Source organism: Micromys minutus (assembly GCF_963924665.1).
Source record: "Micromys minutus genome assembly, chromosome: 9".
NCBI lineage: Eukaryota > Metazoa > Chordata > Mammalia > Rodentia > Muridae > Micromys > Micromys minutus.
In genome coordinates, this window is record NC_137978.1 from 6235279 (window position 1) to 6250251 (window position 14973).

Consider the following 14973-nt stretch of genomic DNA (forward strand, 5'->3'; position numbering starts at 1 on the left):
TTAGAGTCAGTGACTAATTATCTTAATTATTCTTAATTCTGTAAATCCCTATGTGATTCAGGTGGACTCTGTACTCTCTTCTTCTAACTAAAAAAACAAACTTGACTTGAGCATTAAATCTTTATTATCTTCAAAACAAACAAACAGCTTTTTAATACATTTTTTAAGCAATTTTGTCAAAGAATCAAATAGCTTTTAATCTCTCATTCTGTGTTCAGGGTAGTCTGCCCCACAGCAGAGGCTGCCTCTGTGTTTCTTTTATCATATGACTCAACATGGTACTGGCCCCCTCTTAGAAAATAAAACTTTCTCTCTAACTCTTAGACTGATAGCCTTAACTTTCTAGTGGATTCTTTCCTAACATGTTGGTTCACCACCTGTTGCTGTAAAAATAAAAAGTGGTAACCTTTTATCCCACACTAGTGCCAGCTCCCATAGGGCCACATGGCACTTCAGAGCATCTTTATCTTAGTGGCTCCTTGCTTCCTCTATGCACTCACAGGTCCCAGCTTCTTTTGACCCAGGTGCAGTCTACTCCACCTGCCCTGGAATGTTGTTTTCTGCTTTCACACACTATCCTCCACAGCCCAGTAAAGTCATGACTCAACAATCAATAATTTATCAAACAGGTTTATATGTTCAATGTGTGTAGAGAAATTGTTCAATCCACAATTCCTCTATACAACAAACTTACAACCAGTTGACAAAGATATAAACTGCCCACCTAGTTAAGATAAATTGACCCATAGAAACCCTTAGTAATAATCATAGCAACCTTATCCATCTAGAGATGTGCTGAGAGAAACACCACATCTGCTTCCATGTTGCCTACTCTTGAATCTCCTTTTCTTCTACTTTACTACAACTTTTGTCCCTGCCCACTCTCTACCACCCAATCATGCATTGACTTGACATCAACCCACATAACTCACTTGTTTTTCTTGTTTATTTTTTGTCAGGGTGCTGAAAATGTAGGTTGTTGATGTTACCCACTGTGGTGGTTTGAATAGGAATGCTACCCATAGACTCGTATATTTGAGTGCTTGGTCATTAGTGAGTGGAACTACTTGACAGAGATTAGGAGGTGTGGTCTTGCTGGAGGAATCACTGGGGCTTTGTGGTTTCAGAAGCCCAGACCAGGCTCAGTGTTTCTCTTTCTCTTTCTGCTGTCTGCTGATTCTGATGTAGAACTCTGAGATACCTCTCCAACAAAGTATCTGCCAACATATACCATGATGGTATTGGACTAAACCTTTGAAACTATAAACCAGTCCCAATTAAATGCTTTCTTATCATAAGAGTTGTCACGGTTGGGATGTCTCTTCACAGAAACAGAACATTGACTAAGATACTCATTATTAATGTATTGGGATTCATCTGAGTCACTATATGTAGTAATATTTCATTTGTGAATTACGTCCACACATGAACAGGGCACATGTGTTTAAAATAGCAATGTCCTCTTTGTTGATTGTTGCTTTAATCAGTATAATCTTCTTTTTTCTAATTTTGCTTTGAAGTTTAGTTTGTCAGATAGTAGAACAATATCTACTTGTTTCCAAGTTTCATTTTCTCCAAATATGTTTTAATATTCTTTCACTTTAAAGTCATGTCTGGCCCTTTTGTTTTGTCCATGTGTATTCATGTTCACATAAACACATGCATACCTCTGTGTGTGTGTGTGTGTGTGTGTGTGTGTGTGTGTGTGTGTGTATAGGCCACAGTTTGACAGTGGGTGTCTTCCCTGATTGCTTTCCATCTGACATATATGGCCAACCAAGCCCACTCAGTCAGTCAATGGGGTTCTCTAGTGGCGGAGTGAGGATTAAAAAGAAAGATGGTTAGACCAAACTGCAGCAAGATCCCCAGCCAGTTCTGAGGCTGAAAGGCAGGTTTAATTCTTCTAGTCTCCTTTTATACCATTTTAATTACATGCAGGTAATAATAAGGTCAGATCCAAGTTAAGAAAGCAAGCAAGACAGTGAACACAAATAGTCAGGGACTATGTCAGGCCGTAAACAAAATCCCATAATCACTGTTTCTAAGGGCTTATAAAGAGGACAGGATTATCTGAGCCCACTTCCCTGTCCTAGGCCAAAGTCATACTCTTGCGGGAGGCCCACTTCTTTGTTCTAGCCTAAAATCAGATTCCTGCTTAAGCTTACTTCCCTGTCCTAGCCCAATGTCAAATTCCTGCCTGGAGTAGCCCTACTTCCTTGTCCTGGCCCAATGTCAAATTCCTGCCTGGAGTAGCCCTACTTCCCTGTCCTAGCCCAATGTCAAATTCCTGCCTGGAGTAGCCCTACTTCCCTGTCCTAGCCCAATGTCAAATTCTTGCCAATAGACCCCAAAAACTCTCCACATATGGAAGGTCTCCTACTTGAAACCAGAGCTTGCTAGGCAATTTGCTCATGAGATCTCAGTCTCTGTCTTCTGTGCACAGGCATTCGAGGTGAGCCACCATATCCTCTTGGCATTTATGTGAGTACTGGGGATCTAAACTCTGGTCTCCGTGTTTGCACAGCCTAAATATTAATAGTCAAGTGTGTTTCTTAGAGACAACAAACAGATGGATCAACCTGCTAGTCTGTGTCTTTTGATTAAGGCATTAAAACCATTACTATTCAGAATTATTGCTGAAAGGCATTTCAGGTGAGCCACCATATGCTCTTGGCATTTACATGGCTACTAGGGATCTAAACTATTGTATTTCTGCTGTTTTGTTGATTTTTTTTTGTTTTTGTAGTTTTTGAGGTTTTCATAATCTTTACTTGCTAAACTATGTTCTAATGTGGTTTATTCTTTCCTGTAGCATCATGGATGAGTTTATCTTTTTCTTTGTTCTAGTGAATTCCTTGAAGTATCTAGTGTCAAGCACTGGCCTATGTGTATGGCCCAAATCCACTGGGTGGGAACAAGAGAGCTATAAAGTGCCTAGCTGTGTGTCATGAAATCCTTTAGCCTGTTTGAATCATGGAAAGTACTTCTTCAATTATAGCAAACAGTCTTTCCGTTTCCTCCTCATGATTTATAGACTTGGTCTTTTCATAGGGTTTTCTGCATTATGTTTATCCTTTCTTATTAACTCATCTTTGTCATTGTCTGCATACTCCAATGCATCTCTCTTTCTTATCAATCCCTGGCATTCTGTTCTCCTCCTGTTCTGTTCTACCTATTGGTCTGCCTTAGATCCCTATTTGATATAATGAACTTCAAATTTCTTGCATTTTACTTGGCTTTTGTTTTGTTTTTAATTCCACTTTCATATCCTGCATTAGCTTGATTTTTTGTTTTTGTTTTTTGTACATGCATGTAGTATATATGTGTGCACATAGCTGTGTATGTTCATTTGACGGCCAGAGGTCAACACCAGGTATCTTCCTCTATCACACTCCATCTCATTTTTTATTTTTATATTTATTTTATGTATATTATATGGGTATTTGGTCTGTATGTATGTACCACATGTGCACAGTGTAGTGTCCAGGGGAGCAGAAGAGGGAATTAGATCCCCTGGAACTGGAGTTACAGGTGACTGTGAGCCTCATATGGGTACTAGAAATCAAACCCAAGTCCTCTGCAAGAGCAACAAGTACACTTCACGGCTGAACACCTCTCCAGCTCCTCTGTATTATTTTTTGAAACCAGGCGTTTACTAAATCTGGAGATCACTGGTTTCTCAGACAGGCCAGCAGGCTCTCAGGATCTACCTGTCTCTCCCCTTGCAGTACTGGGAATCCAGGCACTGCCCTGCCTGGGTTTTATGTGGGTGCTGGGATTAAATGGACTGATCCATCCATTAGCACCAGACTCCTCTATTTCTTTTAGCTATGTGTGTTCTCTTATAATTCACTCAGGAGTTTGTGACTTCTTTGAAATCTTTGAATAATTTATAATCATTCTTTTGAATTAAGTCTTTGGGATTGCATATAATTCACTCCCATTAAAGGGCATTACTGTGGGATAAATGATTTTTGGAGAAATCATTATGCCTTGGGTTTTCATGTTTCTTGTGTTTTTGCATTGAGACTTGCACATCTGGAGTTAAATCCTCGGTTGATTTTTTTTTTTTTTTTTCCTAAATCACCCGTTCTTCATTTGAAGTGTTTGTAGTGTAGGAGAGTGACTGGGCTGTAGGAAGCTTATGGTGTTGTTTTCTGCTAGACTCCATCCAAATCTAGCTTAGTTAGTTGGACCCTTTGGCCCACATATTCAGGGCACCAGGCTTAATCCCTAATACTTCCCTGAAGGTAGTATACCAAAAGCAATCACTATCAAAAATCAACCAGCCTACTTGAAAATAACAGTAATGGTCAAATTAAAAACAATCACAACCAAATCTTAGGAAATAGAGGAGCAGTAGTGGTACTGTGTGTACTGCTTGCAGTGTGTGTGTGTGTGTGTGTGTGTGTGTGTGTGTGTGTGTGTGTGTGTGTGTGTGTGTGTAGGGCAAAGCCGTGAGACTAGTGATCAGAACTGGCTGGAGAAGGGGAGAAGAGGGGGAAGTTATAGAGGCGGGACCAGTGAGGTTGGGGCTGGGAGGGTCTTAAGAGAGGAAGCTGTTTTGGCTAAAGTTAGGATGGCATGAGAGAGAAATCCAAAGGGCAGTTGAAAACAGCCCTCTTCTGTGGGAGGCTGCAGTAAGGAAACCACATGCAAACCAAGCTATTATGTTCTTCTAGAAAGTCTACCAAACAAGATGGGAAAAGAAAGTCTTGGAACAGGAAAAGAAGGCAACAGAAGATAATGTTTTTCCTAAGAGGAAGGAAAGAAGCCCTAGCCAAAGCCTGCACACTAGCCCTTGTATGCTCAGCCTAGCCTAGGTGAACATGAAAGGACAGTGGGTCCTCTGCGCCTGCAGCTTCCTGTCCCCTTTAATGGCTAGCCATCTTTGCCTTTCCCAACCCATTACCACCTCAATCTTGGATCTGAGGTCTAAGCATAATCTCAGAGTCCTCTCTATTCTTGGGGATACTATAGCCTCAAGGATGACACAGATATCTGTAGAATTGACCTCCATCTCCTGAGAAACTGGGGGCAGGGGCAATATTGCCTTTCTGTAGCCACAGCATAAGGAGTGACAGCAAATCAACTCCAGAATCTAAGTTCTCATACAGGTTTACTTTTTATCACCTCACAGCATGGATGGGGACTCCAAGGATGAGCTGCAGGTTGCTTGGGACATAGGAGCATGGCAGTACTCACTAAGGAATACCAAGTATACTGGGGACTTGTGTCTGTTTCTCTACAGACCCTGACTCTCAGCAGATCACCTTGCTTTAGTGAGTCGATCTGCTTCTGGTCCTTCCTCGTGGTTCTGAAGTGTATTGATGGCCAGGTTTCTCCATGTATCCCAGAATACTTGCTCTAAGGTTTTTGTAGGTGTGCTTGATGGATGGCCTGGAACCACCAAGCCACTAAACAGCAGTGGTCGTTTATTTTAAATGCCATACTTGGGCTGCTCCCGTTGAGTGCTACATTGATCAGGTGCCCAGCAGAGACCTCCTTGTTCTTGATGACTGAATAATACTCTGTTGTGTGTAGAAGAATGAGAGTTTTAATAGTATGACATGAATGCCACTCAGCAGTCTTTGCAAGTGGATTTGGCCCTTGACTGCCATATTTAGGCCACCCTTCAGTACAAGCAACTACCGATTATTGAGCACTGGTAATAACTGTGTTCCTAGTCCTAGGCTCAGCAGGCCTTTGCAGCAATACTACAAGATGGTTATTTTCACTGTCATTATGGGCAATAAACAAATAAACAAAAATCATTGACTTGACCAAAGACACTGGCTTACTGTACAGAGCAGGATGACATTTCTTCTTAGAATCCTTCAGTTTGCTCTAAAGTTTTCCTAGAATAATTAAATCAGGCAAGTGCAGGAGAATTTCAACATTTCTGCTGTCCTTGCCCCCAACCTCCGTGCTGGTTCTCCTCACTCAGCACACGTCCAGCCTCTTCTGCGGGAAGAGGAAGATGGGGTAAGGAAGCAGCACCTGGCGGCCCTGTGGAGGAGGCTCCATGGAACGAGGGGGGACCTGAAGAGGTCACTAACCTCTACTAAACCTCTGAATCAGAGTGCCTTGTTAGGCTGTGTGAGGAAGAGGCATTCTTCTGCCAAACTCAAGGTTCTTGAACAAAGGAAGGTTTCTTTTGGTTACTCAGGATATAAGACTAAGTTCGCTTCCCTTAATAATATTGGCTTTATGACTATTAGGGAAATAATAAAATGAAAGATGACTTTTCTGTTAAATTTAGATGTGAGTTTTCATAATTATTTTAAATTCGTTTTGCTTAAGATCTAAGACATCTGACTGCTCAGTGGTCTGAGACCGATGATGGAATATCACGCTATAATCACATGGTGAGGCATGAAATGTTTTTGCTTTACACAATCAACCCCTACAAAAAACAACCTCATACAGATATTCCTTAGTCAATAGATGGCATTCTGTAGCACTTGGCATTTTCATTTTTTCTAGAGGTATTAAAAAATGTCACCATTGTTTGTCTGTGACGAGGACTTCCAGTAAACAAAATGTTTTTGAAAAGAATGTAAGCAAATTGTAGAGCAGCTGCCAAGATAAGAAATCAAGAGAGTTAGTTTCAGTCCAAAATACATTTTGTGTTTTGAGAATAATTGTGTAGGTTGCAGAATGCATATTTCAAATGCTGCATAACCATCTGAACTTTACAGTGTTCAAGAAAGTTGATTGTTTCAGCTGTTTGTAATAGAAACTATTTCAGAACTTCTAGCTCTGGTCTTTTGAAAAAGACCCAGGCTGTTTTCCTTAGTTAACTTACATTGTAAAACTCATGTTGGCCACAGGATGCTGAAGTCTGAAGCAGCCACATCCTTTAGGCTACAGGACAAGCTGACACCATAGAGTAGTTTGATGTGACCCTGCCCTCTCGCTTTAGCCACCACCAAGGTATTTTTAACCAAATGTTACACTTCTTGCATTTCAGTCTTGAAAAAATATTCATCATATTGGCCAAATAATCTTACTTCTTGAAGACTACTGCCCTTTTGGCTTTTCATCTTTTATCTTAAATACTGAGCAGCATCTCTTTTTTTCTCAGATACTTTAGTTTTAAAAGCACTCAGATGTGAGTTTGAAGATTCTCTTTATTTGGAGATTTGGAGATGGCTGTTAGTTTTGGCATCACAGATACACATTAACGGCAGCTCTCATGTGGACTCGTGCTGTTCATGGGTCAGACCTCTCTGTCCATAGTGCAACTATTGTTTCACGTCTGTCGTCACTGCAGAGACTCCTCCCCACTGCTGGGAGTGCACACTCAGGTCTGTCCTGGATGGAAGGACAGCCAGACAGGGGTATTGCTTTCCAAAGTCTCTTACATAATTTTCCTCCTTGATTTAAATTTTATACTTTAATGTATGATAATTTTTCTTTTGAAAGAAATCTGTACCAAATGTTAAAATTATACTTTTGGACTCACTTAATAGCAATTACGTGTTAAAAGGTGTAAATTACTTGCAAGTAGACAGTACAAATATCCAGGTGTTCGTATGTGCTGATGACAACAAAATTGAAAAGAAAGACTGTAATAATTCTGACTGGTTTTCTCTGCAGAAGATATTGATTATTTGTGTGTGGTGAGAGATTTGGAAAATTCAATTAAAGGAGTTGTGCAAAGGTTTCATAAATTTCCCTTCTACAGCATGTACACAGACATTGTTGCCTTTTAAATCAATGCAGCACTTCACAATATATTTTCTTTGAAACATAAAAATAAATAACATTTAAACAGTTCTGCTTACTACAGAAACAAATTTTATTTTCTGTGAAGCATTTAGTCATGTGCTACCACTGACTCAGACCCATTTGCCAGCTGTAACAAATTTTATAGACACTTCCCTGGAGACATAGCTCACGTACTATGAATTTTTAAATGAACAAATGGTGAAGAAGGGGTGTCAGCAATATAAAAATTGATCAGTTAAAAGATAAGAGCATAAGTAAAGAGATTTGTATGGTGGCCTTAATAGGTTTTATTAAATAAAAATACTATAAAAAGACAGTAATGACTAGACGGAGACTGACTGTTCCTGAGGAGGAGACTTATCTTGGCACATTTATAGAAATTGGTTTTTTGTTACCTGACAGGTGAACATTTTCCATTTTAACCCTGAAAAGCAGTCAGAAAAACTAACCCCATCCCCAAGACTCACATCAAATTGCTCAGTGGCATATATATTTTAGACACATAAGTAACAAAGTATGTTTGCATTATTCTATAGCTAATTATGTTAGGTGGCTTGCTGTCTGTCAAAGACTCCAAAGAGTAGGTGGGTGATTTGTATTCGCACTTAGTTGCAGCCCAAGAAATGCCTGAGCTCCTGCTGTTTTCCTTCTTTTAAACTGCTCTTTGTTTCCTTCTGGGCCCCCAAGTCTCCTGCTTATCTAACTGTAAAGTCAGTTTCACATGGGCATCCTCCGTGAAGCTCACCATTCTCCTAGGTGAAACACAACTGTCCTTGTCCTTGTCAACTGTTACATGTGTCTGTGTACACTGTCACTCCCAGATTACTGGCCTTCTTGTGGACTCTCTGAGTTACAGTCCCAGAGCCTCAGCCAGAATCTGGAGAGGGGCTGAGGTGTAACTACATAGAGCACCTTAGAACCCAGATCCAATGTCCCTGTGCAGTGCAATGAATGAGTAAGTGGATATTTAGATGTTTAGACTAAGAATCTGTGAAATATTATCTATCAAAGCTAGATACCTCGTAGCACAATAAGTGTTGTCTGATTCAAAGAATTATCTAAATGTTTTCAAACATATTTTTTTAGTTTTCTTGGGTTGGCTGATGTAGTAGTCTTGGCTAACATAGAACTTTCCTATTTAGATCAGTTGGCCTCAAACTCATAGAGATCCACTTGCCTCCCAAGTGCTGGGATTAAAGGTTCAAATATTTATGGTTGCTCTCTTTATGTCCTTCATTAATTGAATGTTTACAGAATGCCTGTTATGAGTTAGTCTTCTGGTGCCATAGGGAAGTACCAAACAATAGCAGCAGCTCATACTGGCTCCCTGGTATGATGTACAAGGCACACAACAGATTTTTGGCTGTTATCATTTTAAGATGTATATCCTGAAGTAGAGCCTTTGAGAAGTTGAAATAAGAATTATGAAGCCCAAACTTGTTTATTATGTAAAAAGATGTATCTATGCTTATTTTATGTGTATTGATGTTTTCATCACGTATGTAAATGCACCTCATGCATGCAGTACCCACACAGGGTACTGAAGAGGGGTCTGATTCCTTAGAGCTGGAGTCTCAGATGGTTGTCAGCTGCCTGATGAGTACTGAGACCCAAACCTGGGTATTTTGCAAGAACTCTTAATTGCTGTGCCATCTCTCCAGCTCCCAACCTTATTTTAATTTCATTTGATTCAATTTACTTTGTATCATATAGTGTGGCAAGTTATTTAGAATAGTTTTGTGATTAAAAAATACTTCTTTCATATAGAACATCATCCTGACAGCTTTGAATTCCTTAAAGCCATTTTGAACTGAGGTAATGTCTTGCTTTTCTAACTCAGTTAATCTTCACAGTTAAATTTCACTGTTATGTTCATGTACAAGCATTTTACTTACATTGTGAGGTTTAATTAAATAGTCAGTTGTTGCTTTCCTTTAAAGCAATTATATTGTCTTGTAAAAACAACCTTTTCTAGTAGCTAACTTTAACATAAAGACTGTATCACCACGTCACATATGATGTGTTCAGAACTTCAGTAGATGCAACAGCCTTGCTTGCTTTGGGCATTTCCTTCATCTCATCCACTCCTCTGGCTCTTACCCTAGTGAAGACAGCTTCCATCCCCAGAGTAGACCACAGCCTCAGGGGCTACTGTCTCAAGTATATTTACTTCATCACTTCTCCCTCGGTTGTTCTTCCTCATGCTTCCTTTCTAGGGCTTATAGCATTCAACTATAGCTAGTTTTTATAGCTAAAAAACTCAAAACACATTCAGAAGTGGTATGATTTTAAAACATTTTAAATGTGGGGACAAAACATTTTTGAGCTATACTAACTCACACAAGGGTTCTGGTCCGCTGCATAAATACTGTGACTCTAATGAGGATGACAGTATCAGCCTGGAGAGGCAGCTAATGTCCCACAGAGCAAGCCTCTCTGGCACAAGTTAGCAACTAACATGGACCAAGTCTTAAAGCACAGTGGAGTCCACTGGAATCTAACCTTGAACTTCATGCACTGCCCCAAACTAGAGGCAAAAGCTTCATTTCCAAGTCTCCGAAGACTACAGACCTGCCTGATACTCATGACTGCAGCTTGGCTGGCAAGGACAGGGCTCTCCTGACCACACAGCAGGGAACAAAGGCCCATGAACTTGAAATAGACAGTGAGAGTGAAACTACACAAGAGAAAGAGTGGTGTGTAAAATTAATGACCTATAATATCAGTAAAATGTAGGCCAGTAAATGTTCTGGGCTCTGCCCTTCATGAGGTGTAGAGCTAAGGAAAAGTTGATAATGGTTATAAACATTGCTTTCTGCTTTGAGTGCCAGTGAAGAGAAAGCAGTGCTAGAAAATTCACAACAGACATACATCGGCTCAGGAAAGTGTGACACGGTAAATTAGTTAGACTGGGGGCTGCACACCAGCTCTGGCCTCGTGTAGTGTGCACAGCTGTAATCCCGGCACTTGAGGAGCTGAGGTATCCACTTGGGCTTTATAGCGTCGACAATGTCTTAAAGGTGGGTGGGACTATCCTACTAATTTACTTTACATCACCTCTGTCCAGAGCCACATGCACTCTAGTGACAGTACTTAGCAGATGGATGAACTAAAAACCTGCTTTTGGTTTCTCCTTTAAAAAAAAAAAAAAGACAGGGTTCCATATGATATAGGGAGGCCTCACCTTAGCCTCCTCCTTCACCTTCCTACATGCTGGAATGACCTATCCGCCTCCAAAGCCATGGGCAACTCCAATAGGCTGCATAAATATGCAGAAAGAAGTATGTAAGCACAAAATGCCAGAAAGGGAGGCTGAGGAGGGTCCAGTCAGCACACTCAGACAGTCAGATGGCCAGCAGCAGAGGCCGTAAGACAGCAGGTGTCAGAGCACCTTAGACTCCAGTTACTGTGCAGCAGGAACACTGCCACTACCTGTACAAACAACAAATCTTACTGAGTTCTCCGCTTGATCCTGAAGTTGACCTTAAATCTTTTTTAGTAGTTCTCCCAACAACCAGAGTTGACTAATGAGAACTGTTTTTTTTTCAGTGTCGTGTCTGGTGTTAATAAGATGTTCAGTGCCAACTCTCCTACCTAGTTATGACCCTGTGCGTGCCCTAGGTTCCCCTCACACTGTAAGTGGGATTGTGATATGACTTTGAAAGAGTGAATTGAACTATTAGCTTGGCTAGTGTCTCCTAACTAGTCTCTCTTTGTGGTAACATTTTAATGAGAGCTTTTCTCTCCTTTATAGTGGTACCTTCAATCTGACAACTGTGTCAATCTACCTGGATACTAGTCTACCATAAGAATGCAGACCAGACTGAAGTAAAGAGTCCGTGAAAGACTGCCATACAAGACAGGTAGAAGATGTGTTGATTATTCTAAATAGAAGAAAATAAAGGTGTCCACTGTGCACTGCCTTTTTGTGCCAAAATCTGTGTATTGCCTGTATGTGTATTTGTGGGTGCAGGTATATATTTACCGTGGCATATGTATGGAGCTCAGAGGACATCAGATGTCATGTTAAGGCAGGGTCTCCTGTTCAAATAGATATACCCTTGAGCTTCCAGTGAGCACTGGGAGTCTGTGTGCACACTACTGCCTCTGGCTTTCCATGGGTTCTAGCAATCGAACGCAGTGCACAACTCCTGACTGCTGATGAGCAGGAAGAGCCACATGCCTGCAAGTCAGCCCTTTCCACCACTATCTTCCCTGACACCTTGTTCCCAAGTCTAAATGAGATTCTCTGTCACCACTAGGAGGCCCCAGTGGGACACACTGACTAGGAATCTGTCATAGTCACCACACCCCTCTTGTTTCCAGCAGCTGTTGAAGGAAGCACCTGCTGGAAGCCCCTTAAGGCATGTAGACAAAGGCATCTAAATTGTGTTTTCAGTGGGTCATACTGGAGTATCAAAATTCTCTCAAATGTATTTCTCATATTTCCTTACACAAAGTAAAGAATGCTGTCAGAATAGCCAGACGAATTTGTGAAGGTGAATCTTGCTCAGAAGACTCAAAAGTAAGCAAATGGGAGCTTATCAGTGTCCAAAGAAAATACAAAATTATATGGAAAATAGCATTTAAATCATTCCTTAAGTGATGTATGTTAATTCAGAAATTCGTGATGATGTAATAACCATCTTCTATATCCCAAAGGCACTTAAAAGAAATTCCCTCATTGTGAACAGTGTCTGCATCTGCCTGATCATATTTAAAGACACAGAAGAAATGTGTGTAATTAATCTGCCCAGTACATACCAACTTGTAGCACTAGGCAGGTGCAAGTCTAGATAAAATTTCTTGCAGCTAATTTAAACTTTCTGCACACACCAGTAGATAATCTCAATGTAAATAATACATTTCTTCTTGACTCTTTAAGTCTTGCCGTACAGGAGTCTTGACTTACATACTACGTATCACATGTTTCTATGTACTTTACTACTTCTGGCTAGAATTATGACTCTAGTTTTGTAGAGTAACATACTTATTAGAACTCAAATTAAACCAGGTGAACCAGGAACCAGCTTCCCCATGTACAGTTCTGGCTACTTATTAATTTACAGGTTATTGTATATTTATAGAATATTTACAAGTATATTAAGGAACCTATGTCTTAGATGTATATTGTTCCACTCTAGGGACCATTGTCTATGCTTAAAGAGAAAATTATTATGAACCTCTTAAGATTTCATACATCTAGAAAACACTGAAATGAACTATCAATACAGACATTTAAATATAAGTTGGATTTGAAGTAAATTCATTCAGAGCTTTTTTTTTTCCCCCAGAGCTGAGGACCAAACCCAGGGCCTTTTGCTTACTAGGCAAGTGCTCTACCCCTGAGCTAAATCCCCAACCCCCCTTGAGGTAAATTCAAACTTAAGTGAATATAAAGAAAATGCCTTTGCTATCTGGCAAGTACACAGTCCCTTCCAGGTGTTTGAGGCACTAGCTTAGATGTGTGATTCTCTGGGTTCGTGTTACAATGTGTGCCATCGGGATAAAGAGGAGAAGGGGAGTCATCTCTGTAACATGGTTTCTAATTGTTTATACTCGGCCCTCAGCACTTGCCCTAAGGTTTGACAAAAACAGTCTAACATATTACTTGATTCTATTACATTTTGAAAATAAAAGCCTTGTATGAAAATGTGAAACAAAAATCAAGCTTAAAAAGAACTCATTTTTCACTTAGAGACATTTCAGATTGGTATCTTAAAGTAATTTTTTTAAGTTATTATTATAAATTACATTGGCACTAAGTAGTAGTTCAATCAACTATTCGACCTGCCTTCTAGATTTCCAGGAACTATTTAAGCAAGATTTTTTTATATCTGTCTGTGAAATATCAAGAATACTTACTGATATGTTTTAAAATGTTAATAAAAATATATAACATAGATTCTAACATTGTGTTCTAACATTGAAAATTAGGGGCAAGCCAAAACATTTTATAAAGTACCCTGAGTTAGAAACAAAGGGTTAAGAAGTAGGTTGGTTTCAGATGTAATGAGTTATGTAGGTATGTGTTTAAAGAGGTTTCTGTATGTTTGACTCCTTGATACACTGAGCATTTGCCTTCACAACAGCTGGGTCTGCTGAGAATCACTTACCAGCTCTGTTCACTGTAGATCAGATAACTCTCGCTTTATCACCCTTAGAGGCCACATGAAGGACAAAGCAGAAAGATCCACACACAAAACTCATGTTTATATGGAGGAAGGAGGAGGGATGGACCTGTCCCTGATCCTCTAAAGAACAGAAAGGAAACCACCTGAGAACTGGAACCATTGTGTTTCCAGCCATTCTTTAGTTGTAATCTGTCCATCTCTGGTCCCTCCTATTGGGCTGTTTGGCCACCTGGACTTAGAGAAGTATTTTGCTCCCTCCCTGTGGCTTCTCCCTAAGACCTGAAAGGATAATGATAATGGAATACTTTCTATGATGTGACCCTACACCCTATTCTTGTCATTACTTTAAGAAGTAAAACCAAGTACGTGAGGAGTGGAGAAAGGCACGCTTGTCAACATCACCGCTTCACTCTCGCGTGTATCTGAAAGGAACAGAGATCCGCATTTCTGACAGGGAAGGAGATGAGGCTTCTGTTTTTACTTCATTAAGTCTCAGTATCTATTAAACATCCTGTGTCCTAAGGTCGGTGGACAGACTGGAATTTTCTGGATCTGGTGCTCTGGAAGCTACCTACAGCAAGCACAAATCGTACTTTGCCTGACTTTGTTTTGTTTTCTAAAACAGGATTTCATGTAGCTCAGGCTAGTCTCAAACTCCTGCTCCTCCTGCCTGTGGCTACCAAGAGCTAAGATGACCAGTGTGTACCAGCAGGCCTAGCTCCGTGTGCATTCTAGCTGGTCTCTACTGGATATGAGTTACTGACTTACACTGTTCATTGTAACTCTCAATTAAAGCTGACGGGAACTTGGTATGGTCAGACTAAATCATCTGAAAAAACGTATTTTTATTGGCAGAATTTATGTGCACAACAAATACTGAATCTGGCATTACATTATACTTCTTAATACTTTTATTTTGGAGTTACACTACTGAATTCCTGAAAAGTTAATGGAAATCAGCATTTCTGGGTTAAACTCAGATACATTATTATTAAAGATAACAAAGGTTCGAGTAACAGCAGCCAGGATGCTGCCTGTTGGGCTGAACCGTTACAGATCGCAGCCTTGGGCAGTGGGGCAGGGACACACTGATATCACTGCTGAC

The 14973-nt window shown here is 40.2% G+C and overlaps 1 protein-coding gene across 3 annotated transcripts in view; it reads left to right on the forward strand.

The window, feature by feature from the left end:
- ITGB3BP (integrin subunit beta 3 binding protein) overlaps nucleotides 1-11604 on the forward strand; it is a gene marked incomplete at its 3' end in the record, with an annotated part of 53607 nt that extends 42003 nt beyond the window's left edge. The window contains exons 8-9 of one of the 3 annotated variants that reach the window (XM_080921848.1): nucleotides 11284-11369; nucleotides 11489-11598. In XM_080921848.1, the coding sequence (XP_080777974.1) occupies nucleotides 11284-11369; nucleotides 11489-11533 (131 nt within the window). Of the gene's footprint in view, nucleotides 1-9501; nucleotides 9549-11283; nucleotides 11370-11488 lie in introns of those variants that run through there. The other 2 variants (XM_080921850.1, XM_080921849.1) reach the window with 2 other exon arrangements.
- Nucleotides 11605-14973: the final 3369 nt, after the last annotated feature.